The 27,285-nt window shown below is 39.7% G+C and overlaps 1 protein-coding gene across 2 annotated transcripts in view; it reads right to left on the bottom strand.

The window, feature by feature from the left end:
* Window positions 1–9,069: 9,069 nt before the first annotated feature.
* Window positions 9,070–27,285, bottom strand: part of got1l1 (glutamic-oxaloacetic transaminase 1 like 1) — a 19,192-nt gene continuing 976 nt past the window's right edge. For both annotated transcript variants that reach the window (XM_037535986.1, XM_017696392.2), the window contains exons 2-8: window positions 23,633–23,814; window positions 18,946–19,057; window positions 17,690–17,907; window positions 16,294–16,444; window positions 14,996–15,161; window positions 12,153–12,295; window positions 9,070–9,961 (exon numbers count right to left, since the gene is read on the bottom strand). In XM_037535986.1, coding sequence (XP_037391883.1) covers window positions 9,822–9,961; window positions 12,153–12,295; window positions 14,996–15,161; window positions 16,294–16,444; window positions 17,690–17,907; window positions 18,946–19,057; window positions 23,633–23,814 — 1,112 coding nt within the window. In that variant the 3' untranslated portion in view covers window positions 9,070–9,821. The remainder of the gene's footprint in view (window positions 9,962–12,152; window positions 12,296–14,995; window positions 15,162–16,293; window positions 16,445–17,689; window positions 17,908–18,945; window positions 19,058–23,632; window positions 23,815–27,285) is intronic.

Here is a 27,285-nt window from a genome sequence, read left to right as displayed (position 1 = left end):
TCACACGTTTCCTGGTGGATTGATTGATTTTGTGTAAATCATAAATAGACTCGTCAGAGCCCAGCCACGCTTGCCGAGACGCGCAAATCATCAGGCGAGGATAATTAAACTTATCAAACAGCAAATTCTTAGAAGCGGAGGAATCACTTCAGTGAGTAGGGGCCTCGTTAGCAGGGCAGCGTGATGGGTTTGGGCTATGAATAGAATGAAAGCCAAGCTGTGTAGGAAACTTATTGTATGGCTCAAATGGATACATGTTTATTAATGAAGAGCCACCAGACAATTAGCAGAAATAATTGGAGGAACCGTTTTTATTTTGTTGCATTTTTATTTTGTTGAATTTCTTTTGATTATGAGGAGCCCTGGGAGTTGTTGGCAGAGGTGGATAGAAAAGTTAAGACGTGTAATCCACTGCTAATTAGAAACTGGTAATGTAATCTTTTAGATGACTGAAAATTGCAATGCAGCCGGATAGTTTTTGGGTTACTTCTGGTTCTTCTTCTAACTGGTTTCATAAGAAGTTAATTGGTTTCATGAGGTTTGAACTACCTAAAGATACATCCATAATACCCCTCTGTAGGTTGAGGGGGACAAGAAGGGAAATGTCCCGACCACTTTTAGAGATTATGTGAGAAAATGTTGAGGGTTAAGAGATGTACGTTGTACAGCTGAGTTACCAAAAAACTCTCTGCAAGTGAAAAAAATTGTCTCTTGTGAAGTGAAACGATCCTAAATCTAGTCAGTATATCTAGTATTTTCCATTTTGAGGTGATGGTGCACTTATTGTAAGATTGACTAGCTTATTTTAGACACTTTTAGTAAAATCCCATTATTTATGCCATGGCCCGACTAGAAAAGGCTAATTGCTGAATAAAAAGGACTCCCTGTCTTTTTTTTTTCCTGAGATAAGTTAGTAAACACTGTGTTTTGTGGTTTTACTTTCACTTCCAAACACAGTGTGGGTATGGTGGACCAGATCTGGGAAAATGAAAAATAACTAAAATCAAAAAATAAATAACTCAGTAAATTAATCAATAAATAAAACCAACTAAATAAAGTATATTTTGCTTATTTTTATTGCACAAATTATACAAATATTACCACTTTCTGCAATTTCTCAATTAATTTATTTCTGTATTATTTATTACTTTTTATTATTTATTACTCCTGAGAGCGACACATTCTTTGACAAATGTCTGTAGAAGCAGTCCGCAGGCCTAGGTGCTTGCTTTTAAACACCTGTGGCCATGGAAGTGATTGGAACACCTGAAATCAGTGATTTGGATGGGTGAATGAATACTAATCAACTACATTCGAGGAACTACATTCGAAGAAAAATTCTACATATTTAAATGTTTTTTGAACTGTCGCTTTAGGAAAAAGCACAATGAACAGCAAATGAGAGAAGATGACAAGCTCCCTTAAGAGAATGCTGAGGCTTTTCTCTGTGTAACTGTATTGTGGCAATACAGTGTATAAATAAATGCACACATTCATTTATGTAAGGTTTAATTCATTAATATATTCCTTTCTCTGTATGTTTATTTTTAGATTCATTATCATTATCTTTGCTCTTATAATTCATATTTTAATTTAGTTTATGAGTGATTTATATTTAATTTTATTTATTTTTCATTTTGGCAAGTCTGGTCCTTCATATGCAGGTTTAAACCTTTCAATTCCAAACATGAAAGTTACATCCACGGCTCCACTGCACTGAGACCACATTTAACATCCACAGCTCCAGCTGTCACTCTGCAGACTCGGCAGAATGCTGATGGCGGTACTGCCTGATTGATGGTGCTGTGGTGAAGGTTCGTCAGGAACCGTTGTTTAAAAAGCTGCACGTTCAGTTCTGCTATGATATTGTCACTATTAAGCAGACAACTGTAATGATACACACAGCTCAATCAGCGGGAGATCAGCTTTTAAGGATTTAGTACTGGACTATTATATGAATGCCCACAGAACTCACCCTATATGTGTTTTATTTGGTGTGACGGTGTTTTTGTTTGTACTTGTATAAACTGTGATCTTGACTGCACCTATTCATGTTTGTCTGCACTGAACAGGAATGTAAACTACACATCTGTTAATAGCCAATAAAAAGTTGATCACGGAAAAAGCTGCAAATAAATAAACTGGCTGTAGACATTCAGTGTACACATTCAAATCATTCCCAGTCTTTTCTTCTAGAATGGATACATTTTTTTCCGCGTTGGAATGCAAACAAGCCAGCAAACGCTGCCGTCCTTGTTTCCATGGCAGTGTAGTTATACATATGAACGTGCCACTTGTGTTAAAGCAACAGTCTTTACTGTTTGTTGCATTAATTAGGTGTTGAAGCAACTAGTTGTTGCTAGTTAAAGGAAAAGTTAAAGGATCAGCCAAGACAGTTTAGATACCCGATATGTGCTATTTTGTTACAATGGGAGAAGCTATGCTAATGTTGCTAACAGAAACTGGACCTAGATCGTCACTAATCCCATCTCCATGAATACATGACCAATAAAATCTCTCAACCCACTTAACACGCATCTAGATTCTCAGTTCTAAGAACAAACTCCTCCGCAGAGGTGAATAGTGACGGAGCAGGTGTGAGTCACCGGCTACCTTTAGCTCAGTAAAATATATGGCATCATTCCATGCAAGATGACCAAAGAGTTCCTAAACCCAAAGATGCACTGGAAGGTAATTTGGCAGAGAAGCTAAGTGTACTGGGAAAATCAAAACAATATCCATTTGTGATTGCGACAAACATTTTAACATTGTAACTGACATACTCTGTGTGAAAGTGGTGAGCCGAAAAGCATCTCAGAATGCACCGCACATCTAATCATGAGGTGGATGGGCTACAACAGCAGAAGAACATGTTGGGTTCCACTTCTGTCAGCCAAGAACAAAAAGCTGAGGCTGCAGTGGGCACAGGTTCAACAAACCTCGACAGTTAAAGACAAAAATAGAGCCTGATCTGATGAATCTCACTTTCTGCTGAGCCACACAGACAGTAGGGTCAGAATTGGGCTTCAACAGCACAAATCCATGGACCCAACCTGCCTTTTGTCTAAAGTGCAGGCTGGTGGAAGTGGTGTAATGGTGTGCAGAATGTTTTCTAAGCCTGTTAATATCAACCATTGATTGAATGCCACAGCCTGTTTGAATATTGTTGCTGACCGTGGGCATCCTTTCATGGCCACAGTTTACCTCTCTAATGGCTACTTCAAGCATACTAATGCATAATGTCACAAGCCAAAGTCATTTTAAACTGGTTTCATGGACATGACAATGAGTTCAGTGTTCTTCAGTGGATTTCGGATCTGAATCCAAAAGAACACCTTTGGGATGTGGTAGAACAGGAGATTCACAGCATGAACGTGCACCTGAGCAATCTGCAGGAATTATATGATGCAATCATGTTAACATGGACCTCTGCTGTGGGGAGTGGGAGCTATTGAGGTCAGCGCTTGAACAAACTGGCATTGAAGACAGTTATTAAAAAAATGCGCTTGGCATATATTGAACCAAGTGAGGTTGGTGACAATCTAGTGTTTTTTTAGCAACATAGCATGTCTCATATAAACACGTTATGGCTTATTGACTGCATCTTGGTTGAGTGATAAAGCATCTTAATTAGATGTTCTACCAAACTACTCCTTTATCATGTCTTGTACAGTTTGGTGGTGCAATCAAATTTACCAACAGAATAGTTTGAAACTAACTAGTGTTAACTAAGGCCTTAGTAAAGACATGATGCACAGGCTTACAAACTTACACAAAACTAGTGCAACCCAGCCCAGACATGTGGTCTCATTGGACCCCAAAAAACTATCCAATGTTCAGCTTCGGTCCTGACTGTCTTTTGTAATTTTGCCCATGTTTGATCAAATCGTACTGATATGAAAAAAATGAAAATAGTCTATACTGTCATTCATTAAGTGAGCGAGTTTTGTATCATATTCAACTTGAAGTCATCACAAAGACCTGATACATAAAAACATTCTTTGATGTAAAGAACCTAGTGTAGTAATAACGAAGATCAGAGCAGTCCCACCTCAATCCTCATAGTATTGCTCCTGACCACAAATCAAAGTGTGAGCGTTCAGCAGAGCCACAGACCTTTGAACCTTTTGAGCCGCAAAGAATAAGGATTGAACCATATAAAAATGCCCATTAACTTCAATAAGACACACCATACATGTCTATCACGTTAAATAACCTTTACTTTTTAACGGTGTTTGTGTTTAAAGCAATTGTTCAAAAAAACAACTTTATAGATTTCTCTTTATCTTAAAGTTAATCAGACAAGACAAGTTTGCTACTAATGAACAGTGAACAAGTCTGCCATATTCCTCTACAACGTACTTAGTGGCAGCCACCTTGAAGCCTGATTTTTTTTTTTTTCTATTTTTTTAGATAACAGTATGTCATCCAATGTCAGCAGCCACATAAACAAGACTATTTAAGATTACTTAACATGGATTCAGTCAAATGTGTTTAGATTCGGGCATTCAGTTTGCATGATGCTAATTGGTGGCTATAGGGTTCCATTACTTATTAGCTACATTAGCTCATCCATTACTGTGCAAAAGTCCACTATTTTGTTTATTTGATTTTCAGTCAAAACAAAGTTATTTAGTTTGAATGTTGGAAAAACATCAGGAATCATATTTAACAAATTATACCAAATTAAAAAATACACAAAAGCTTCAAACTCTAATATCACATCAATCAATATTTAATTTGTCCACTCTTTACTTTTCTCCACCAACCTAACTCGTCCATCTTTCCAATATTAAAACCCACAAGTCCCAAAGAGTGACTGACATTATATTCCCGCTAAAAGAAACATTAACGCAAGCAACTACCCAAATACACCATAGCTGCCTTCAACTTTCTTTCTAAAACGGCTAAAACAGATATTTCTAGGGAGATTATATATAAGATAATTCACTTACATAAGGAAGGAGCAAGTCAAAGGAGATGAGTGAAAGAAGACTTTTTAAAGGTTACAGAGAAAGTAGGGCTCTTAACAACCATGCAAGACCTGGTAGACCACCGAAACCACCATCAGATCAGCAGCACCTAAAGATTTCATCTTTGAGAGGAAATCAAGCTCCACTCCTACTTCAGATGTGAAAAAATCCACAGGTGTTTCTGTCCATCCTTCCACTGTGAGATGGCAACTCAACGCTGAGTCTGAAAGGATGCGCAGCTGTCATGAAGCCTTTACTGAGGAAATAGACAAAAAAAGAAATGATGGGTCTAAATTTGCAATCAGATTACTTGGATTGTGAGAAGCAGAAAATATAACCAACTTCTAAGACTGAACTTTGGAGATGTGAAAAAATATCCATGCATATTTCTACTAAAAACTGAAAGCAAGTCCCCTGAAAAGAGTGGCAAAATGTGGAATTTTCTTTTAGATAGGTTTTCTGTAACGGCTATTTACTGGAAATGAAATAAATGAAAAGGTGGTCTGTGACTTTTTCACAGTACTGTAGCTCTATTGCAAAACTAAGGAAGCAAACTGTGAACATGAGTCATGTCAAGGCTGGTCGAACTTGAAAACATTTGAGGTAAGGAGAAATTAAACAGGATTTTTGCCAAACAATTGCTTTAGGCTGTGACCAATATGAATGACCAACATATAAGGACATATGTGAAATCTGAGCATACATTCAAGTTATGGATTATTTTAGACCAGTACGGACCCAAGTTTGATTTATTAGGATGAGTAGAAAGGGGTGGCCTGACCTTCAATGTCTTTGGGGAGATACATAAATGCTGCATCTTTCACATAAACCATCAATTAGACTAAAACTAGGCCATGGTGTTCCTCAGGGTGTTACTCTGGGATCACACCATAATTCAGCTAGGTCAGTAAAGCACTCAAGAATGATGGGTTGAAATGTGTTTTTTCTACTAATTTCATTACCACAAGTGCCAGTGAAGGGCCTTGAAAGTGCAAAGACATTCAATCATCCTTTTGAATAAGTGTGAGTGTGCTTGTCTTCTAACTGAATGCTGTCTTTCTGCTGGTAAAGGTAGGCTCTCAGTTGAGACTTTCTCTAGCTTAGACTCTGTTAGTTACAAGGTTGTCTTGTAGTACCTAGTGCTTAAGTGTAATTACTAGTTTCAGGTGTGGTTTCGGGTTAGCCAAAGGTCTGAACTGTAGGGGCTGGACTATCAGTCACAAGGCTGATAAATTGAGGAGGTGTTCCCTGGAAGAATCAGCCTGCTTGTCTTCTAATTGAATAGTGTCTTTCTGCTGGTAAAAGTAGGCTGTGTATTGTAGTTTACTGTATTGTATTGTATTGTATTGTATGGCACAGAGTTCTGTGCTCAACTCTGTTCCTTTTTCTCTCGGTATCTACAGTGACTTTTGTTTCTAGTAGTATCTGAGCTCAGGACCGTCTTTCTCTCTAACCTATGGGTAACTGGCAATTGTAAATTGTAAATGATGCAGCAATTACATTCTGCCCCGTGTTGGCATTGAAATGTACCTGCTTTTAAGGTGGAATGAAACATTCAAATCTGAAGCTCGTAACAGACATATTAGCATTGAATCAGATTCACAGTGACTGTTTCAGTAGTGAGCTCTCGTGTACAGCTGCTGCAGCTGTTTTCTGTTTCCACCAATCATTGATTAGGCTTCAGCTGGTATTCAGTCAGTGACATACCTGGGACTTCCAGAAGGCCTAGAGTCAAAGTACAAAATACCCATACCAACAGTCCCATTGTATCTGGCTACTTCAGCATTGGCTGGCGGCTAACTCCATCCCCATAGTGGTTCTGATTTTTTAATGGCAAATTATTGGGTTTAACTATTCCTCTTTTGGAAACGCTATTTTTTTTTAGTTTTGTAATGCAGCCCTCCATACGTTTAATTGAGATCTTACACCTCTTTTTTGTCTTCAGTTTGAAAAATGAATAACAATTCACTCCTTCCACCAAACTCTTGGGAAATCCACCAAATTTTCTGATGTACAGGTGTGCTTTGGCATATTGTAGTTTGAAGGACCGAACAGATGAACTAGTCTACTACAGCGCCACACTGAGGCAGACCAGTGCTGCAGCTCTAGTTAGTTAAGAATACCAAAAACAGAAGCTTGCTGATTGTGAGTGAAGCAGCTAAACAATGACCTTTATCGTAATTTGTATTTGAGCATCTGTTTGACCCCTAATGGAACAGCATAACATTATAATATGTTTATTTTCAGGGACAACCAAGGACCCCCTGTATATGTCAGCATGCCCACAGTGACCGTGTTTTTCACAGAATTGGTTGCATAGCCCAGATTTACTCTAATATTATACAGTGTTTACTAAAATCACATTAACTGTGCACACTTTTCTTAGCAGCTTATGATTATTTTCACATTGATTAGCCCATAGTAACAGTGGAAGTTATGTTTAGTTTATAGAAAATCTACATCATACATTGATTTCTAAACTACATTCATTGTTTGATTAAGTAAATACTATGAGTTCCGATATCTATGGATTTGAATAACCATGCCTTTTGGTACTAACATGGCTCTAACAGCCCAAAAATACAGAATATCAGCCAAACCTGCAACAGACAACAGCTAACAAGCAAGGTATGTAGTTCTGTGGTTCTTAGCTGACTCAAGTGTTTTCCTTACGTCACAAAACCACAACACAAATACAGATAAATCTACTGACTGTTGATTGTATGTTAGGAGTGAAAACTGATTGTGTACCCCATTTAGAACATTTGTATAATCAACAGGAAGCTATGCCATGGCTTTGTGCAGTAGCCCCACAGTGCAAAAATGCCTTTATCCTTCTTGAGATGGATGGGTCTGGCTGCTGGAGCTCTATGCTGTAATTTGTGTTGACTAAATGGCTTATCTTTAAAGCTGCGTGCTGGGTTTCTAAAGCTCCTTTTACGGCTCCATTATTGAAGAACTCGCAGCAAACCGTATATGGAGTTTTTAGCTTCTCCGTCATGCCATCTAATTTAAGCCCATTTTGCTGTAGCTTTCTGCTGCTGTTAAGGTTCATGCTCTGTATAACACTCCCATTCTTTCCTGTTTGCATTAACTAGCTATTTCAACTATTAAGTGAATTATTACATTTTTTCCTATATTATGTGGAGTAATTCCGAGGGCTTTACTTGCGCCTGAACAAGCCAGGGCCTGATCTGGCTCCTCGCAGATTGGAGTTGGTGTTCTAACAAATTGTGATACCTTGTCAAAATGTCCTAACCATACCACATATGTTTGGATAGTGCTCTATGTAAAACTGTAGGTAGGATAATCTGACGGCCTAAATTACTCAGAAAATGCTACCAGCACTGACATCCATAGGCGGGACAATCTGATAACTTAAACCTCCTTATTAGAAAAAGTTACCACCACTAAAAGAATAATTAGAATATTATGTTTTCCTAAATCACTTGATCAGAGAGCAGGTAATAATATGAAGCTGAGTCTGTACTGAATTAATATGAAAAATCAAAAGTCATTATAATATGACAATAATGTGTGCATGCTCATTAGGACCATTAGGATAGGTTGGACAAACTGTTAGAACACCGACACATGATTTAGTGGATTGTCGCTCCAAAACAGTAACTTTACAGGAGAGGGCAAAAATGTTCTTTACTTTCAATGTAAGTTAATGGAAAGAGATTTTATTGTAAGCAATTTTGGAGCATTTCTATTGGTCCAATCATCATGAAATTTTCACACATTGTAAAGGAAAAGGAAAAGCTGCTGAGCTCAAATGATGCAGAACAGTATAAATCATACATGTTTTTCATTAGACAGTGACAAGAGCATTTTCTATCAATAACTGAACGTATACACCAATCAGGCATATCATTATGACCACCTCCTTGTTTCTAGGCTTACTGTCCATTTTATCAGCTCTGCTGTGTCTGTACCAGCGCAACACACATTAACACAAAACCACCACATCAGTGTTACTGCAGTGCTGAGAATGATCCACCACCCAAATAGTACCTGCTCTGTGAGGGTCCATGGGGGTCCTGACCGCTGAAGAACAGGGTAAAAGGGGGTAACAAAGTATCAGAGAAACAGATGGACTACAGTCTGTAACTGTAGAACTACAAAGTGCAGCTATACAGTAAGTGGAGCTGATAAAATGGACAAAGAGCGTAGAAACAAGGACGTGGTCATAATGTTATGTCTGATCAGTGTATATAACATGGCAAGATGAGGAAAGGTTAACTAAAAATAGCTTGCTGTATCATCTTGTGCCATGACATGAATTTACATCTCAACAGCTGAATTATGGTGAAAAATGGTGAATATACAAAACATCAATCATAACTTCTACACAACTTGCATGTATATATTTCACATTTTAACTTGCTTTCTAAAAACTCAAGGGAGTGGAGAGCAACTCCGTAGAACTTTAAGCAGAAAATGTCTCAAAGTGAAAAACCAAAGTTTATACAGATCATTAACATACTGACAGTGTTGTTCATATGCATAAACACCCTGTTTCAAGCAGTGGATGCCTCCTGGAGTACCTGACCTGGGTTGACGTACTATGAACTGATTTTTATGAAAAGAGATACTGTTACTGTTACTGGGACCCCTTCCTGGCCCATCGACCTGCCAGATCCATCACTGTAGTGTCCCAGGACCTCATCATTTACAAATGAAGCCAAATATAAAGTTTTCAGATCTAATAAAGTGGTCAGTGAGTGTATACTTCATATAGATGCCCTGTCTTATCTGCTGACGTCTATCTATGTAACTCTAATTAAGCAGCACAGCAGAAATTGAGCAGAAAGATCCATCTGCGCTGCATGACGCCATCCAAGTTCAGGGTTGTGAGGTCAGTGCCTGATGAATGGATTCGCTCACGTAGTCGAGATTGCGGCTGTTGATGGCACTCACATTCAAACAGCCACCCGGTAGCACGTAAATGTGTTTCCGCTTCAGCAGGAACTCAACCTGTTGAACTAATGAACAAAATGAATTAAATGCTGAGTAACGTCCATTTATCCATTGACCTAATGTGATTTCACTTCGTAATCATCATCTTCCCCGAAGATGAGTCACTGATGTGTCCGCTTTCACTATTTGGGAATGTGAAGTCACTCCTTACATAAGTGTGCATGTTACAAAACCATAGAGAGAGAGCAAATTAATTCAGCTCAATTATTTTTTAATTTTATGCTCTGTTACCGATGTCAGAAGGGCACAATTTCCATGCGCTTGTAAGACAACGTGACTGCTTTCACACATTCGTTAGTGGAAACTCAAAATGCAGATCAGAAGTCAAGTGACATTTCACATTCAAAAGCATCAAATTCCCCATTTATGACACAATAAGATAACGTGAGCGAAAGCAGAAAGGCTTTTTTCATCATGGATACAGTTTTTAAAGGTCACTAACAGCATGAAAAGAACATTCTTTCACATTCTCCTATTAATTAGCTAAAACGGCTTGCTTTCTTGTAAATATTAAGATGAGTTGGAAGGAAGCTATTTTCCTTTCTTTATTTATTAATAGAGTAGTGCACATTATTTAAAAAGCAGATAAATCACCCCGAAGAGGAACAAAAATGGTGCAAAAATATTTTTCCAAAGAAATGCTACGGAATAATTAATAAGCATATGTATAAAAGCTCACCTTTAAGAGTTGATTTAAATGTCACAAACCGCTCACAACTGACAGCGAAGCACTCGTTGCACATGTGCGTGCGTGCAAATTTTGGTTGAGTACATATTCTGTCAGCGCACATGATGGCTCCTCTGACATCAAGCCTGTCTCGTTTCATAGTTCATTTAAGACATAAAAGACGAGAGGAAGTGTGCAAGCATGGAAAAAAGTCCCAGCTGTGATCTGAGCGCTGTAGATCATCACGGCCGTGATGTTATTTGTGAGAACACATAGCCTTGAGAGTGTTCTACTGCAAGCTCTTTAATAATGCAATGCATCTTCCCCTCAACCATAGTTGTGCGAATCGCAAGTTAAGGTCTTTTTATGGTAACTGTCATCCATCAGATAGTCTGGACACTACAGAATGAATCCAAATGTCTGTAAACAAAGAGTCTCTTGTACAAAATCAGCAGAAGTTGTGCAGTTTGGAGCTGTAATGTCAAATCTAAAGCCAGATGTGATTTGGGATTTTACTGTGTGCCTGCTGGAAAAATCAGTCAGCGCTAAACCATCATCCGATTCAGTCGCCGCCTGCTGTACTCGCTGTCTTTAGCTTACGTCCCTTTTTAGAATGTCTTGATTACAGATTATGATTGATTTATTATGTGATTAACTTGCATATTAAATAACATTTAGCCTTACCTTTAGGTATGGCTATCTCAATTCCTGTATCAAAATCCGACACCAATTCTCTGCAAAATCCTGCTGGTGTGGTTCATACATGGATCTCATCTTTGTTAATGGTGCACAGACTGCTACATGAGTGCTGGTCAATCTTAATTATTGTGGTGAAAACAGATTCGGTTTATTTGAACAAAATTCTGAACAAGATTTAGTATAAAATTAACAAAAATGAAAGCTTTAGCTTCTTCTGTTTTTACTGTTTAGGATTAAGAATTATTATAACGTTTTATTTCATGTTTTAAGTATAGTTAATGTTTTAATTTATGCTTGCATGCTCCCAGATTTCCTAACACAGGTGCTACCTGCTCAAACAAGTCTATGTGCTACCCTGATTCAGTGGATGGTTATACAACAAACTCTAGTGAGAGGTTCTTTAGGAAGCCAAATATGGTTGTTCTGTGCCATCACAGAACCCTTATCCAGAGTGCCCTTCTGCACCTTTATTTTTATGGTGCATGGTTAACGGTCAACAGCAGCTTAGAGGACAGCGACAGCTGCTTTTACAACCAGTGGTCAGTGGAAAGATAAAGGTGTAGTGAATGTGTGTGTGTAGTTATCAGATACGACACCACAAGACTGAACACTTTTCAACCAATCAAATTGCAAGGTTAGAGATAAATGTTGTGTGGAAAACTCAAATATTCCGTACTTCTTCTCTTCACAGCTACTGAGCCATTTCATTACTCCTGACTGCCAGAGTTGCCACCAAACAGTGGGAGCCAAAACCATTTTCACGAAAGCTTAAATAAATATATTTATTACTCCACTAAGCATCTTTTGCAGTTGGGCCAAACACCTCTTACCAGTAAGTCCAATGCAGCAGAAGAGGCCTCCCAGCTTTATCAAGTGTTCCCAGCTGCCTGGGCTTCCAATCAGGCGCAGCTTTTCTCTGAGACGTTCGCGCATCAGCATGCATCTCTCCACTGTGCCCTTCAACCCCTCCTGCCTGAAAGAGCCATTTGAGATCACTGACTCCATAATGTATGAAGCCATTTGCACATAAGAACAGTTACTGCCTTAATCAGATTGGAGATATGTATGCTGCTGTACAACCAGTATATTTCCATAGGGGATTCATTTGTATTAGCCCTCAGTAGTTAATATGGAAGAGTGTGTGGAAAGCGGAATTTCCCCTGTGTGGCATCCAGCTATGTGGGGCCCATTTTCAATGTTTACCAAAAGATAAAATGATGTGATTTATTATTATTTCAACCACTGTTTACACTCACCGGCCACTTTATTAGGTACACCTTGCTAGTAAAAGGTTGGACCCCCTTTTGCCTTCAGAACTGCCTTAATTCTTCGTGGCAGACTTTCAACAAGGTGTTGGAAACGTTCCTCAGAGATTCTGGTTGGTTATTTGAGTTACTGTTGCCTTTCTATCATCTGGAACCAGTCTGCCCATTCTCCTCTGACCTCTCACATCAACAAGGCATTTTCGTCCACACAACTGCCACTCACTGGATATTTTCTCTACATGCCTAAATGCATTGAGTTACAGCCATGTGATTGGCTGATTAGCTATTTGTGTTAACAAGCAATTGAAGCAATTATACCGAATAATGAGTGTATTGTATAAATACAATAAAAAGTAACAAGAATTATTTATTTTTAAAAAGGAGTTGATATCTTGTGAGTTTGAAGAACAAAGTTTGGTTCCAAATTTCTCCTGGACATCCCCACCCATCACATAGATTTGTTAAATTCAATCAGAAGTACACATTTGCATTATGAAGTACTGATTAGCCAAACTAGGTATTCGATTACAACTAATACCACAACTAATACTGGGCTGCAGAAGCATCGCTAGGCCAGTTATAGGGGGATTTAGGCATAAGGAGAGATTTGGAAATGGGTAAATGTATACATTGACACACAACCCCAATTCCAATGAAGTTGGGACATTGTGTAAAACATAAATAAAAACAGAATACGATGACTTGCAAATCCTTTTCAACATATATTTAATTGAATACACTACAAAGACAAGATATTTATGTTCAAATTGATAAAAATTAATGTTTTTCGCAAATATTCACACATTTTGAATTTGATGCCTGCAACATGTTCCAAAGAAGTTGGGACAGGGGCAACAAAAGACTGGGAAAGTTGAGGAATGCTCAAAAAACACCTGTTTGGAACATTCCACAGGTGAACAGGTTAATTGGAAACAGGTGAGTGTCATGATTGGGTATAAAGGGAGCATCCCTGAAAGGCTCAGTCATTCACAAGCAAGGATGGGGTGAGGTTCACCACTTTGTGAACAACTGCGTGAGCAAATAGTCCAACAGTTTAAGAGCAATGTTTCTCAAATGTTCAATTGCAAGGAATTTAGGGATTTCATCATCTACAGTCCATAATATGATCAAAAGATTCAGAGAATCTGGAGAAATCTCTGCAAGTATGCAGCAAGGCAGAAAACCAACACTGAACGCCTGTGACCTTCAATCCCTCAGGCGGCTCTGTATTAAAAACCGACATCATTCTGTAACGGATATTCTCACATGGGCTCAGGAACACTTCAGAAAACCACTGTCAGTGAACACAGTTTGTCGCTCCATCTACAAGTGCAAGTTAAAACTATGCCATGCAAAGCGAAAGCCAGATATCAACAACACCCAGAAACCCCGCAGGCTTCTCTGGGCCTGAGCTCATCTGAGATGGACTGTCGCAAATTGGAAAAGTGTCCTGTGGCCTGACGAGTCCACATTTCAAACTGTTTTTGGAAATCATGGACGTCGTGTCCTCTGAGCCAAAGAGAAAAAGGACTGTCTGGATTCTTATCAGCGCAAAGTTCAAAAGCCAGCATCTCTGATGGTGTGGGGGTGTGTTAGTGCCCATGGCATGGGTAACTTGCACATCTGTGAAGGCTCCATTAATGCTGAAAGGTACATACAGGTTTTGGAGCAACATATGCTGCCATCCAAGCAACGTCTTTTTCAGGGACGTCCTGCTTATTTCAGCAAGACAACGGCAAGCCACATTTTGCACGTGTTACAACAGCGTGGCTTCGTAGTAAAAGAGTGCGGGTACTAGACTGGCCTGCCTGCAGTTCAGACCTGTCTGACATTGAAAATGTGTGGAGCATTATGAAGCGCAAAATACGACAACGGAGACCCCGGACTGTTGAGCAACTGAAGTTGTACATCAAGCAAGAATGGGAAAGAATTCCACCTACAAAGCTTCAACAATTAGTGTCCTCAGTTCCCAAACGCTTATTGAGTGTTGTTAAAAGGAAAGGTGATGTAACACAGTGGTAAACACGCCCCTGTCCCAACTTCTTTGGAACGTGTTGCAGGCATCAAATTCAAAATGAGTGAATATTTGCAAACAATAAAGTTTATCCATTTGAACATTAAATATCTTGTCTTTGTAGTGTATTCAATTGAATATAGGTTTAAAAGGATTTGCAAATCATCGTATTCTGTATTTATTTATGTTTTACACAAAGTTCCAACTTTATTGGAATTGGGATTGTAATAGTACTGTATAGCTGGAAAGGCAGTAGTAGTAACACCCATTTTGACTGAATTTTGTTCTTACTTTCACCACATGTAAATATATTTTTTTGTCTAGTTAATCCTATTAAAAATATTATTTCCATTATTAAAAAATGCTTCTAATCAAACATAATTCATTGGCTTACCATTCAACTAGGTGAGCAGGATTGCTAAGCACTGTGGTCACCACTCTGGCGCTTTCTACTGGTGGTCGGGACCAGAGCGTTTGAATGATCTTCTCTGCCTGCGACTGGACAGCCAGCTGATTGGAGTTCTCCTTTAGAACACAGAGCAGGTGGCCCACTCTTTCTCCTGAGGATGTGAGAGGAAACAGTGTGATGAACTTATTACTCTAACCAAAAAAACCTTGCCAGTGTTGACGAACTTTGAAGTGGGATGTTTTGACTTAGAATTGGAAAAAATCCCTTACTAATTCCCACTTTCTTAAGTGTTTCTCAAGAGTTTCTCAAGAGTGCAGACTTCTTAGGCAGTTCTAAGATTTCAAAATGAGGCAGTGTAAGAAAAAATTTTAGCAAATATTTAAACCTCCAGCGTCACATCCCCTAACATCAGTCTTTCCTTAGGGGGCAGTCATGTGCTGGAGCTTAGGGAACCAGCCTTGCGACCCAGAAAGTCGCCAGTTCGACCCTCTGAGCTGACAGTCTGTGACTGAAGTGCCCTTAAACAAGGCACCTTAACCCCCAACTGCTTCCTTGGCGCAGGGGGTAAAGTTGCCGACTACTCCGGGCAAGTGGGCTCACTGCCCACTTGTGTTTATGTGGTTTTTCACTGCGCGGATGGGTTAGATTGCAGAAATTTCCCCATTGTAGAACTAATAAGGGTTGCTTAATCTTAATATCAGGTGCTTCTATGTTTTGTATATTTCCCCTCTTTCTCTCTACTTGAGGAAAAGGTAAGCTCCCATGTGTATGTGTAGAGAGAGAGAGAGAGAGAGAGAGGGGAAATACACAATACGTGGAAGCGGCCAATATTGGGAGACACCGGTGTTAGGAGACCTGATGTTACTTGTGTATGATATGCTCCTGTGTGGGATTTTGTTAAAATGTATAAAAATGTATAAAATGTATATACTTGGAATACTGGAGTGTTAAATCGTTAAGATTTTGTTACAGTTTGTAACAAACAGTAAACCTAAATGTTACTTTAAGCACTATTTATGGTGGACTGCTACAGACTACATCCACTTTTAAAATAAGGCACAAACTGAAGAAGGCTTTCATTCCAGTGTCATGTGCACACAGCAGCCAAACAAGCTTATCGTGAGCATTTTTTCCCCAGTCTCAAACAGGCACGGTTGTGTGAATGCTCTCAGCTAGAAAAATTCAGAGTTCCCGGGATTTAATGAATGCAGCACGAGGCTTGACTCAGCACCAGCACTTTGTAACTGTGTGATGCCATATTTCCTGCATATGAATGCTCTTACCGTAGAGGCCGAAACTGTGAGAGAAAGACTGTGCACACAGCAGCTCCAGCCCCAGAGACACACAATATCTCAAAGCCCATGAATCAAGCTCCACATCCCCACTGCACAAGCCCTGAGCAGGCAGCAGGAGGAATGGCAGGAGCCGACGCCTCTGACAGAGACAGAGAGGAAGCGTAAGGGGTGAAACATCAATGATTAAATCAGCTGATAAAACATTTATGATGAATCTACGTAAGGCCCTTGACCCTGTAGCTTTCTCTAGCAGTCATTCGCAGCTCCAAGCCTGGAGGCAGGCGTTTCACGCAGCTTTCTCTTTTCCCGGCTCTGACACTCCTGATTCATCTCATCAGCTCATTATCAAGCTCTTCATGTACTCGGGCAGATGTATCAACCCATGCACGGCAATAGCCCGCCACTGCTGCAGTGTAGACACCTGTCTGCACTAGACAGCAGTGAAAGAGCATTACAGCTTACAATTTACAGTTCACAACAGCTTACAGTTCACCAGTTTGAGTGGTACAAATTTTTAATAGCGTATAAAGTTTGAGAAATTACTAATTTAATAATCTAATAATCTATCGATTATTGAAACAAATAATCAATTATTCGGATTATAGATTACTCAATTGCCAAATACGTCTTATGTAGCTATCCGCTTTTAAATTTAGCTTGAGGTTGTCTCTGCATTTTCTAACTAACAATGAAGACAATAAAGGTGAATAACTTACTCTGTGGACCATTTATATGGTGAGTGGAGCTGATAGATGGACAGTGAGAGTAGAAACAAGGAGGTGGTTCAAAGTAATGCCTGGTCAGTGTGAAGTAAAGCTAAGGAGCACAGCGATTTAGAAGTAGTTGAACACCAGTTGAAAAGTTCAACTCCTGTTTTTCATTTAATGCTCTCTGTCTTTATGAAAGTGGGTTATCTGATCTCCTTAGAAATAACATACTTGAAGGCTGTTTTGACTGGAAAATAAATAAGTGGAGGCTGATCTCTGAATTTTACACAGTAAACTCTAGTGCAGTGTTTTTTAATCTATGTATTAGAAGCAAATCAGAATATGTTCATATTTATAATATGCTGAATTTTGCATGGGTGAAATTGAAAGTGAACACTAATTTCAGTCTCTTAAGACTCCTTAAAGTCAAAGACATTCATTTCTCACTCCATAACTACATTACGGAGTGTGTTGTTACTGAATAGTTCAACAGTTCATAAGAGTTGCCAGATAATAAGCCTTAAGATTAATAATTGAATAACATGCCTACAGTTTGGGGTTTAAAAAGTTGTGATGAACTGAAACTGTCCAGCAGAGAGCACTGTTGAGCAGAGAGCCCCTAGTGTTCTACTTCTTCCTCTATGTGTAGATTAGACAGCGAGATTGTGAAGCCGTACCACAAGGACGTCAATCACTCCTTTCCATTCCTCCTGGGAAAGATCAGCTCCAGTAGGATAGTGTCCCGCTGCATACAGGACCACCACACTTTGTTCTGGGGCCTTCTCCAAGTCCTCTAGCATCTTCTCCATGGACACCCCACGATGCTCACCATCCCAGTATCGGTAGTGCTGGACGTCTCTGACTCCTGCTGCCTCAAAGATGTGTGGTAGTGACTCTGCAAATCATAAAGCACATGAGCCTCTTTAAATTCATCCCTGCAAAAATAAGCTATTTAACAATATGAGGAAAATAAAAATGAACAAAATTCATACATTAATAAATGATCAGCTGCTGTAAAGTTTGTACAGTTACTATACTGATAATGCAAAAGTTTGGGCGCTCCTGGTTATATGACATGAATTGTAGATTTTCTATGTGGAAAATAAGTGAACATAATAAGTCTTCTACAGAGACACTTCTGCACGCCGTAATGCACAATTACTGCTTATTTGCTGAATTTAACAAACTGCTATTTTAAATGTTTAAGTGAAACAAGTTAACACATTCTAATTGTAATTGTTATGGCACCATGGCGTCTGTAGAATCTGTAGAAAACCACCGTATTTAAGTGTGTTCTCTTTAGAGAGTGTGTCACCTTGTTTTCACTTACATCATCAACATGTAATTTGACCACGTGTCTTCAAACTTTTGCATAAGACTGTAGCATATTCTTTCAGAGATGAATAAAAAGCAATCTAATAAAAGTAAAGTTAGTATTTACTTACTGTTAAAACTCTACAATTATGTAACGTACTGTAACAAAGTAGCTTCTAAGTTGTTACTTTCCAGCTTTAAGTTCTGGTTTGTATACTTGTCTGGTCATTGTTGAATTACCGCTTTCGTCTTCATCCCTGCTTTTAGTTTTTCCTTTGCAGTCTTTATATACACTCATCAGCCATAACGGCGCTGAGAGCAGAGCTGCTGGAGTTTTTAAACACTTCAGTGTCACTGCTGGACTGAGAGTGTTCCACCGCTCAGATAACACCTGCTCTGTGGTGGTCCTGTGGGTGTCCTGACCACTGAAGAAGAGGGTAAAGGGGGCTAACAAAGTATGCAGAGAAACAGATGGACTATATTCTGTAACTGTAGAACTAAGTGCACCTATATGGTGAGTGAAGCTGATAAAATGGAAAGTGAGTGTAGAAACAAGCAGGTAGTTCAATGTAATGCCTGCTCGGTGTGAACTAAAGCCATCACATGGAGAGGAGCCCACCATCACATGGAGAGGAGAGAAGAACAGGACCATTCCAGGATGAGCAGTGCTTCAGTAACTCGGCTCCCAGACGCACTGCTCCAGCGGTGCCCACCGTCTGCACTCCGACAACCTTCAGAGAGAGAACCAACAACAAGACCAGCAACCCAGTCAATCACAATCTCTCCACACATCCCCAAGCTGACTTACAGACCACAGACCACTTATGAATGACAAACCGCATAACTGGTACAGACTACCTTCCATGTTGAAGCTTACTAGTGCAAACGTTTGAAAACGCTGCCGTGTTACAGACTGTTTAAAAAACAACACCGCCACCATGTACAAAACTGAGCCTGGCCATCCTCCTTTAATAAATACGTGATCACGAATGGAAAGATGCTGACAGCAGTTGGGTCTTCTGGCACAGAAGCCTGAACAACTAAATATATCTTTTTCAGCATTTAGTGTGTCCACCTTTTGCTTCCATTCTTTTCAGGAGACTTAAGTTTTTCAAAGAAATCTGCAGGGAAGTTTTTCCACACCTCCAAAGTTCAGTCTTAGAAGTTGTTTGCATTTTCTTCTTCACATGAGTAATCCCACTAGAATATTTAGGCTCATCGGTCCATAAAACGTTACTCTACTCTACATCCTCTTTTTCCTGTCTGTTTTGTTTTCTCAGTGAGCTTATTGTCAGCTACACAACCTTTCAGACCCAGAAACTGAAAAACAGAAACCTGTGGATTTTTTTTCAGATCTGAATTAAGAGTGGAACTTGATTTTCTCCTCTCTCGCAAAGATGAAAGTGTTGTTTATCTGATGGTTACAGGTTTGGTGGTCTACCAGGTGGTGTAGGTGCTTTTCGGAGTTCCAATTTCTTTATAACTTTTAATCATGTTTTGAACTCAAGTGTTGGAAAATCTTGTTTTTTTCTCTAATTGTAAGTGAGAATAAATTAACATATTATAGCCTGCGCAAAAGTTATGGAACATTTTATAGCTTATAGTTCATGTACAATAAATAGAAACTGTGCACTTAAATGTGAAGAATACCATCATATTTAAGTGTGTTCTCTGTAGAGGATGTCAACTTATTTTCACTTAGAGAAAAAAACATGGTGCCCAAACCTCTGCATACAACAGTAACATAGCTATTATTATTAGGGATAAGAAATATTTTAATGAAAATAACATTTGTATTTATGTTACTCAAATACTACCATTACTTAAGTAAAGTCACTGTAACAAAAGCAGTTTGTAAGTTGTTACTTTCCAGTCAGCTTGTATGTTTTTCTGGTTCACAGTGCTTTATAAACGGTTGAGGTACCATTACTCTTTTCTCTCAGTAGCTTGGTTAGTCATTCTAATCGGGTCCTAAAACACTGCATTGTATGATCCTGCATGTTCCTCTTGCACAACATGTTTGTGTGTTTTCCTGCAAAAAAGCACTCCTAATGAATTCATCAAACAGAGAGCTGAATGATCAGGAGGTGTATCGTGCTGGGCTACTACAAAAACATGTGGTCTGTAGCACTGGAGGTACTTGTGGACTAGATCTATCAAAAAAAAATATACACTCACTGGCCACTTTATTAGGTAGGTGTTTAGTTGCTTGTTAACACAAATAGCTAATCAGCCAATCACATGGACACAACTCAATGCATTTAGGCATGTAGAGGAGGTCAAGACAACTTGCTGAAGTGCAGACCGAGCATCAGAATGGGGAAGAAAGGGGATTTAAGTGACTTTGAACGTGGCGTGGTTGTTGGAGCCAGACGGGCTGGTCTGAGTGTTTCAGAAACTGCTGATCTACTGGGATTTTCACGCACAACCATCTCTAGAGTTTACAGAGAACTGTTTAGAAAAAGAAAAATATCCAGTGAGCGGCAGGTGTGTGGATGAAAATGCCTTTGTTGATGTGAGAGGTCAGAGGAGAATGGGCAGACTGGTTATAGATGGTAGAAAGGAAACAGTAACTCAAATAACCACTTGTTATAACCAAGGAATGCAGAATACCGTCTCTGAACACACAACACATCGAACCTTGAAGAAGATGGGCTACAGCAGCAGATGATCACACCGGGTGCCACTCCTGTCAGTTAAGAACAGGAAACTGAGACTACAATTCGCATGGGCTCCCTGAAATTGGGAAACAGAAGATTGGAAAAATGTTGCCTGGTCTGACGAGTCTCGATTTCAGCTGCGACATTCAGATTGTAGGGTCAGAATTTGGCGTAAACAACATGAAAGCATGGATCCATTCTGTGTTGTATCAACGGTTCAGGCTGGTGGTGGTGGTGTAATGGGGTGGGGCATATTTTCTTGGCACACTTTGGGCCCCTTAGTACCAATTGAGCATCGTTTGAATGCTGCAGCCTACCTGAGTATTGTTGCTGACCATGTCCATCCCTTTATGACCACAGTGTACCCATCTTCTGATGGCTACTTCTAGCAGGATAATGCACCACGTCACAAAACTCATATCATCTCAAACTGGTTTCTTGAACATGACAATGAGTTCACTGTACTCCAGTGGCCTCCACAGTCACAGATCTCAATCCAGTAGAGCACCTTTGGGATGTGGTGGAACGGGAGATTCACATCATAAATGGGCAGCTGACAAATCTGCAGCTACTGCGTGATGCAATCATGTCAATATGGATCAAAATCTCTGAGGAATGTTTCCAAAACCTTGTTGAAAGTATGCCACGAGGAATTAAGGCAGTTCTGAAGGCTGGCAAGGTGTACCTAATAAAGTGGCCAGTGAGTGTATATTTGCTGTCTAAAATATTTTTCAAGTGCTTCATGAGTTAGTGTTTCTCTGGCCTTCCACTACATCTTACATCCTATAATTGTGGCTTCTATCTACCTTCCACTTACAACTTTTCAGCATTTCTTATAGCAGCCCCCAAAAATATTAGGACACCACTGGTAAATTTCTATGAAGTTCTTTAGGTTACTTCATAAATTGTGTTACAAGCTCTTATTTGTTTCAGAGAAAAATGCTAGTGCAACATCAAACTGATCATAGACCCTTTGTGTGAAAAAGGCCTGGAGAAGAACTCCAACCAGCACTAAGAGTACTGTAAAGAACAGAGGTAGAAACGTCAAAGTCTTGGACTGTTTTTCTTTACATTTTGGATGTAAAGCTGCAGAAGTCTGCAAAGAAATTGCTTACATGAAAATAATCCAATCATAATCGGATTTCTGCAGTTATCTGATTATTCAAATGGTCATGTAAACAGCATACTGCCATTTCTTAGATCGGAATAACATCTATAACTAAGATAAAGAGAGCTAGATTTTAGCCCACTTACTTTGATTTCTTTCAGAGTTCTCAGTCTGCATTTGTGTGAAAACAGACCGCAGTACCGGAAATAAACAAGCAGCATTACTGCAAGATGACACCTAAATACTTTTGGAGCGAGTGATCTGAAACAAACCAGCTGCTTTCAGAAATAATACTTTGCAGAAGAGAAAATGACAGACTTGGACTGGAGCGTCTCAAATTAATGCCACTCGGTTTGACATTTTGTTTCCCAAAACAATGAACTTCATACATTGTTAAGTAGGGCACAAATGTCCAAATACTTTTTGAGACCTATGTATAAATGGAGAAGGTGATTCAGAAAAGATTCTTCAATCACTTCACTGTGAAATCCCCAGAACTCTGTATATTTAGAAGATCTTAATTCTTTAGAGAGTTTCAGACGGAGGGCTAATTTCTTGCAGGTGGTCTAATCTTTTCAAGTGACATGAGATCATGACTCCATCTGAATGCAGTAAGCCTGATTAACTGAAACCATTTTTGTTGTTTTATGAGCTGATGTTTCTCATTAAGTCTTTTCCCAGGTTGCCACTCAGTGTGGTTTAATGTCTTTAAGTTTGCCTTTGCAGAGCATTTTTCTTGGTCAGGCCTTTGAAAGCCGGTGATTTCTACAGAAATTCCTGGGTAAAGAAAGAAAAATTTACATTTAAAAAATGTCAATTTTAAAAATGGGCATTGACTCAGTAAATGGCCTGTCTTGAATAGCAGGATTTAATTGCGAGTTGCCTAACTGAGCATCTCTGACTGGCAGCAGTGAAAACACAGGTGTTAAAACAATGTTTAGCCTGCAGCGATCTTCAGGGTCTTCTTGCTCTCCAGCGATCATGGTGTGAATGTAAAATCCTTCGTGCAGAAGCAATACAGCATACAAACAAAGAGATTTCACCATGGCTTTCGGAATAAGCCGTGCCTCGTCATGGCACGAGTGGATGAAAGGTCATAACTAGCAGAACCTACAGTTAAGCATCCATGACATGACATGGATGTTAAATGACCCCTTTTCAGCCACATTATCTCTCATCGTTGGCGAGCCAGTATTTTACGTCATCAGGACATGTTTTTCTGCGGCATTATGCTTCGATTTCTGCAGATAAATGAAGATGACAAGTGTAAATGTTTGCGTCCGGTAGCAGGCCTCAAAGTGACATTTAACGTCAGTGGCAAAGGCACATAGTGCCCCCCCCCCCCCCCTTGTGTAAACAAACTACACACCGTATGTGCCACGTCTCTGCCGTGTTATCAGTGTGTTCAGCTGGCAGGTCACCACCAATGACAGGCCAGATTGTGGATTAACAAGCAATTTCAACAAACATGGTAATATTTCATAGAGACAGAGTACGCCTACTAGATGGTTATTGGAAGAAAGAATGGAGACGGTCACCCTGTTTTCCACAAGGGCACTGCTGTCCCTGCCTAAGGCCAGCTCCGTAGCTCTCCTGGAGAATTCTTGAAGGCCCAACGGAGATGGATATTCTGGATGAAGAGTTGGGTCTGCACCAATCTGCTGCTTGATTTTCCAGATAAGAGGAAGCACTGAGGCCTGACCACCTTCGCCCACGTACTCTAGATACAGTAAGAAGTGAACACAAAGGTAATTCAGGTTACACAATAGTTCCAACCACAAAGTCTGACTGGCTACCTGTGTTCTTAGCACCAAACTCCTATCATTCCAGTGATCATCCATTGCCAAGTTCATAAACTTCATAATTGTGAAGAACACCACATCTTAAAAAACAAGCAGGACGTGCTTCTTAAGACTGAGTTAATGCATTTGATTGGCAAGTAGATAAGTGCTAAACAGTGATCTGAGAGAACACTAGACTGAGGCTAGTGTTCACATTAACATTGTCTCTGCGCTCATTGTCCATTATATCAGCTCCACTTACTGTATAGGAGCACTTTGTAGTTCTACAGTTACAGACTGTAGTCCATCTGTTTCTCTGTGTACTCTGTTAGCCTCCTTTTATTGTTCTTCAATGGTCAGGATCCCCACAGATCATGTATTATTTGGATGGTGGATCATTTTCATTAGTGTGTGTTGTGCTGGTCTGAGTGGATCAGACACGGCAGTGCTGCTGGACTGAATAGTCCAACAACCAAAAATATCCAGCCGACAGTGTCCAGTGGGCAGTGTCCTGTGACCACTGATGAAGGACTAGAGGATGACCAGCACAAAATTGTGCAGCAGCAGATGAGCTGTCATCTCTGACTTTACATCTACAAGGTGGGCTGACAAGGTAGGAGTGTCTAATAGAGTGGACAGTGAGTGGACACTTGAGAGAGTGTTTAAAAACTCCAGCAGTCCTGCCGTGTCTGATTTACTCATACGTACTAATACACCACCACTACGGCAGTGACACTGCAGTGTTGAGAATGATCCACCACCCAAATGATACCTGCTATGTGGTGGTCCTGAACAGATGGACTACAGTCTGTAACTGTAGAACTACAAAGTGCAGCTATACAGTAAGTGGAGCTGATAAAATGGACAATGAGTGGAGATACAAGGAGGTGTTTTAATGCTATGACTGATGGGTGTGTATTAATAAAGAAAACCTTGTGTTCATCTTTGTGTTGCAGGTTGTGCAGCTTAGTGTTCAAAAAAAGCCCAAACTAGCTTTCCCTGTATGTTAACGGCTAGAGGGCTGGTCAGCTTTGGTGAGGCACCCTGCTTTTCCTTGGCATTTTTTCCAATTAAACACGTGACGTGCGCCGTGTGCTGAAGAAGTGCTTTAACAGGAGCAAGTTGCTCCATAGATGACAATGACAAGAAATGAGCTAGAGAGAGTTTGGAAAGACAGCCTTTTGTGGGTTTACAGTGTACTCGTCTTTTGTGTGTTTTTCTTTAGTTTTCAGTGGCAGGGCTGCACTGCGCGAGCTGTTTTTATGCTCCGAGTGCCTCGCGTTTCATCCACTCAAGACTCCCTGAGTTCAAAAAGTTAAACTAGAAATGGTCAGGCAACCTAGCCATTAGTATTTCTTCTGTGGTGAACAATCAGGTCAAACCACTACAGATGAAAAACGACACATGAATTTAATTTTTGAGTAAACAAATGTGTTTTCAATTCACATACAGTTGTAAAAAAAAAGTGATATCACATGATGAAAAAGTGATCACGTACTGTTTCATGTCACTCGTGATCACACTGTGACTCTTCTCTAAGGAAGGGCAAAGGTATAACAGAGGTGATCGAAATCATAACAACCCTAAAAAGGCTTCTTATTTTTATTTCCGCTTGTTTTTGTTAGCAGCACCACATTTGCAAGTTAAGTAGTAGTTCAGTTTTTTCATGTACATGTCAAAATGATAGCTTGTTAGCTCAACTGACTGGCAGCTATGATGCTACTGTTGCTTAGCAACAGGGAGACACTGTGTTGATTCCAGGCTTTTTATTTTATCTTTGTATTACAAAACATTAGGATGGGGAAAACTGCATATATGGCCCCTTTGCCTGGGAAAGTGAATGTAGTGTATTCATTTCAGGTACACGATCAAAGACCATAAAGACCACTGTTGTACATTTGAACATACAACTAAACTGTCTGTACCTTCATAAAACAAAACTGTATCTGTGCCGTACCATTTAGCTGACAGTGCACTGATTAATTATTAATCACAACATTACTTTGATATTTTGTGTTATTTTTATATTTTACACTCTCAGAAATAAAGATACGAAACTGTCACTGGGATACATCTCAGTACCTTCAGTCAGGGAACATAATTGTACCATAATCCACTGAAATGATATTTTCTAAGTGATACTGACTCCACACAGCCTGTCTCATCTCCAGCCTTTTACTTCATTGTTCTGTTTTAAAATGTTAGCTTATGAAAAGGTACAAAAAATGTACTTTTCACTGGGAAAACTTACTTACTATACACAACTGGACCTTAAAACCTCTGTTATACCTTTGAGGGAACATTTGCATTGTTTGTACCTTGATGAACGAGAAGTGTACCTGCACAGAACCTTGATTTCTAACAGTGTACTGTATCCTGCTTTGTGTTATGAGTGAGTTCATGTTCATGTTCCAGCTTTCCCAATATTTAATTTGTTCCCAGGCACATAACTCTCCAGAATATCTCCGTATTTCAAATGAATTTTCTGAATTTTAATCACCACAGCCTGCTGCATGATATGGAGGCCCCTAAGGGGATGTGGTTTAAAAAAAATGGTAAAGGCCTTGTGTTGACTTTGCCTTCCTTTGCAAAGACAATGGATTTTGCAAGCGAGCACAAAATGTTTGCGAGGGAACCGAATGTTGTTGCAATTTTTTCCCCTCTATGGAACTTCAGGGCTTCAGTAGCATGAAGCTAGCCAGGTACCTAGAGAGTAAAACCACTGTCAGTGTCAAATCAGTACACTATGGTGCTCCGTTTTACCTGTTCAGCCGAGGGCTGTTGCTTTGATCGGGCGTGGCCTAATCTGTAATATTAATGTTCATACATAAAAGTCACCAGAACGCAGAAATCTACATTTCTGAAATTCAAACGTCTGTAAACTCCAGACCCTGCTTTGGTTTGGAAAAATCTCTCTGTCTTTGAGGTCTGAAGGTTGGCAAGTGTGATGAATATGCATCTCATGTTGTTATTCAGTATCAGCAGGTCACCGCACATGTTAAAACACAGTCTGCGTGCAATTCGTTTTGAGTTTGAGTTTTCTGACCTAAAGCTGTTGTTCCAAAAGCGAGGCTGCACACTAGATGGGCTGTATTTGTAGGCCACTACGTCCTCATAGGCTGTTAGGATCAGAAACATCCTTCGAATACTATGGAGAAACGCAACTTTCAGCCTCAGATCACACTACATGATGCTCTGTTTTATCTGGTCAGCTGAGGGCTGCTGCTTTAATCAGACATGGCCAGTTACAAGAAGGCAGAAATCTAAGTTTTGGATACAAAAGTTAAGAAAGTTGCAGAACAGCATTCCAGATAATATTAGGAAGCCTAGATTAAAACTTTGGTTCCAACAAGTAGTGAACTGGATGTCAGCTTTCCTCGTATTGTTAGAACAAGTACTGTTAAAGCACT

This window comes from Pygocentrus nattereri, chromosome 29, assembly GCF_015220715.1.
Source record: "Pygocentrus nattereri isolate fPygNat1 chromosome 29, fPygNat1.pri, whole genome shotgun sequence".
In the NCBI taxonomy this organism is placed as follows: domain Eukaryota; kingdom Metazoa; phylum Chordata; class Actinopteri; order Characiformes; family Serrasalmidae; genus Pygocentrus; species Pygocentrus nattereri.
The sequence above is the reverse complement of the archived record's forward strand: the minus strand, read 5'-3'. Positions and strand labels throughout refer to the sequence as shown.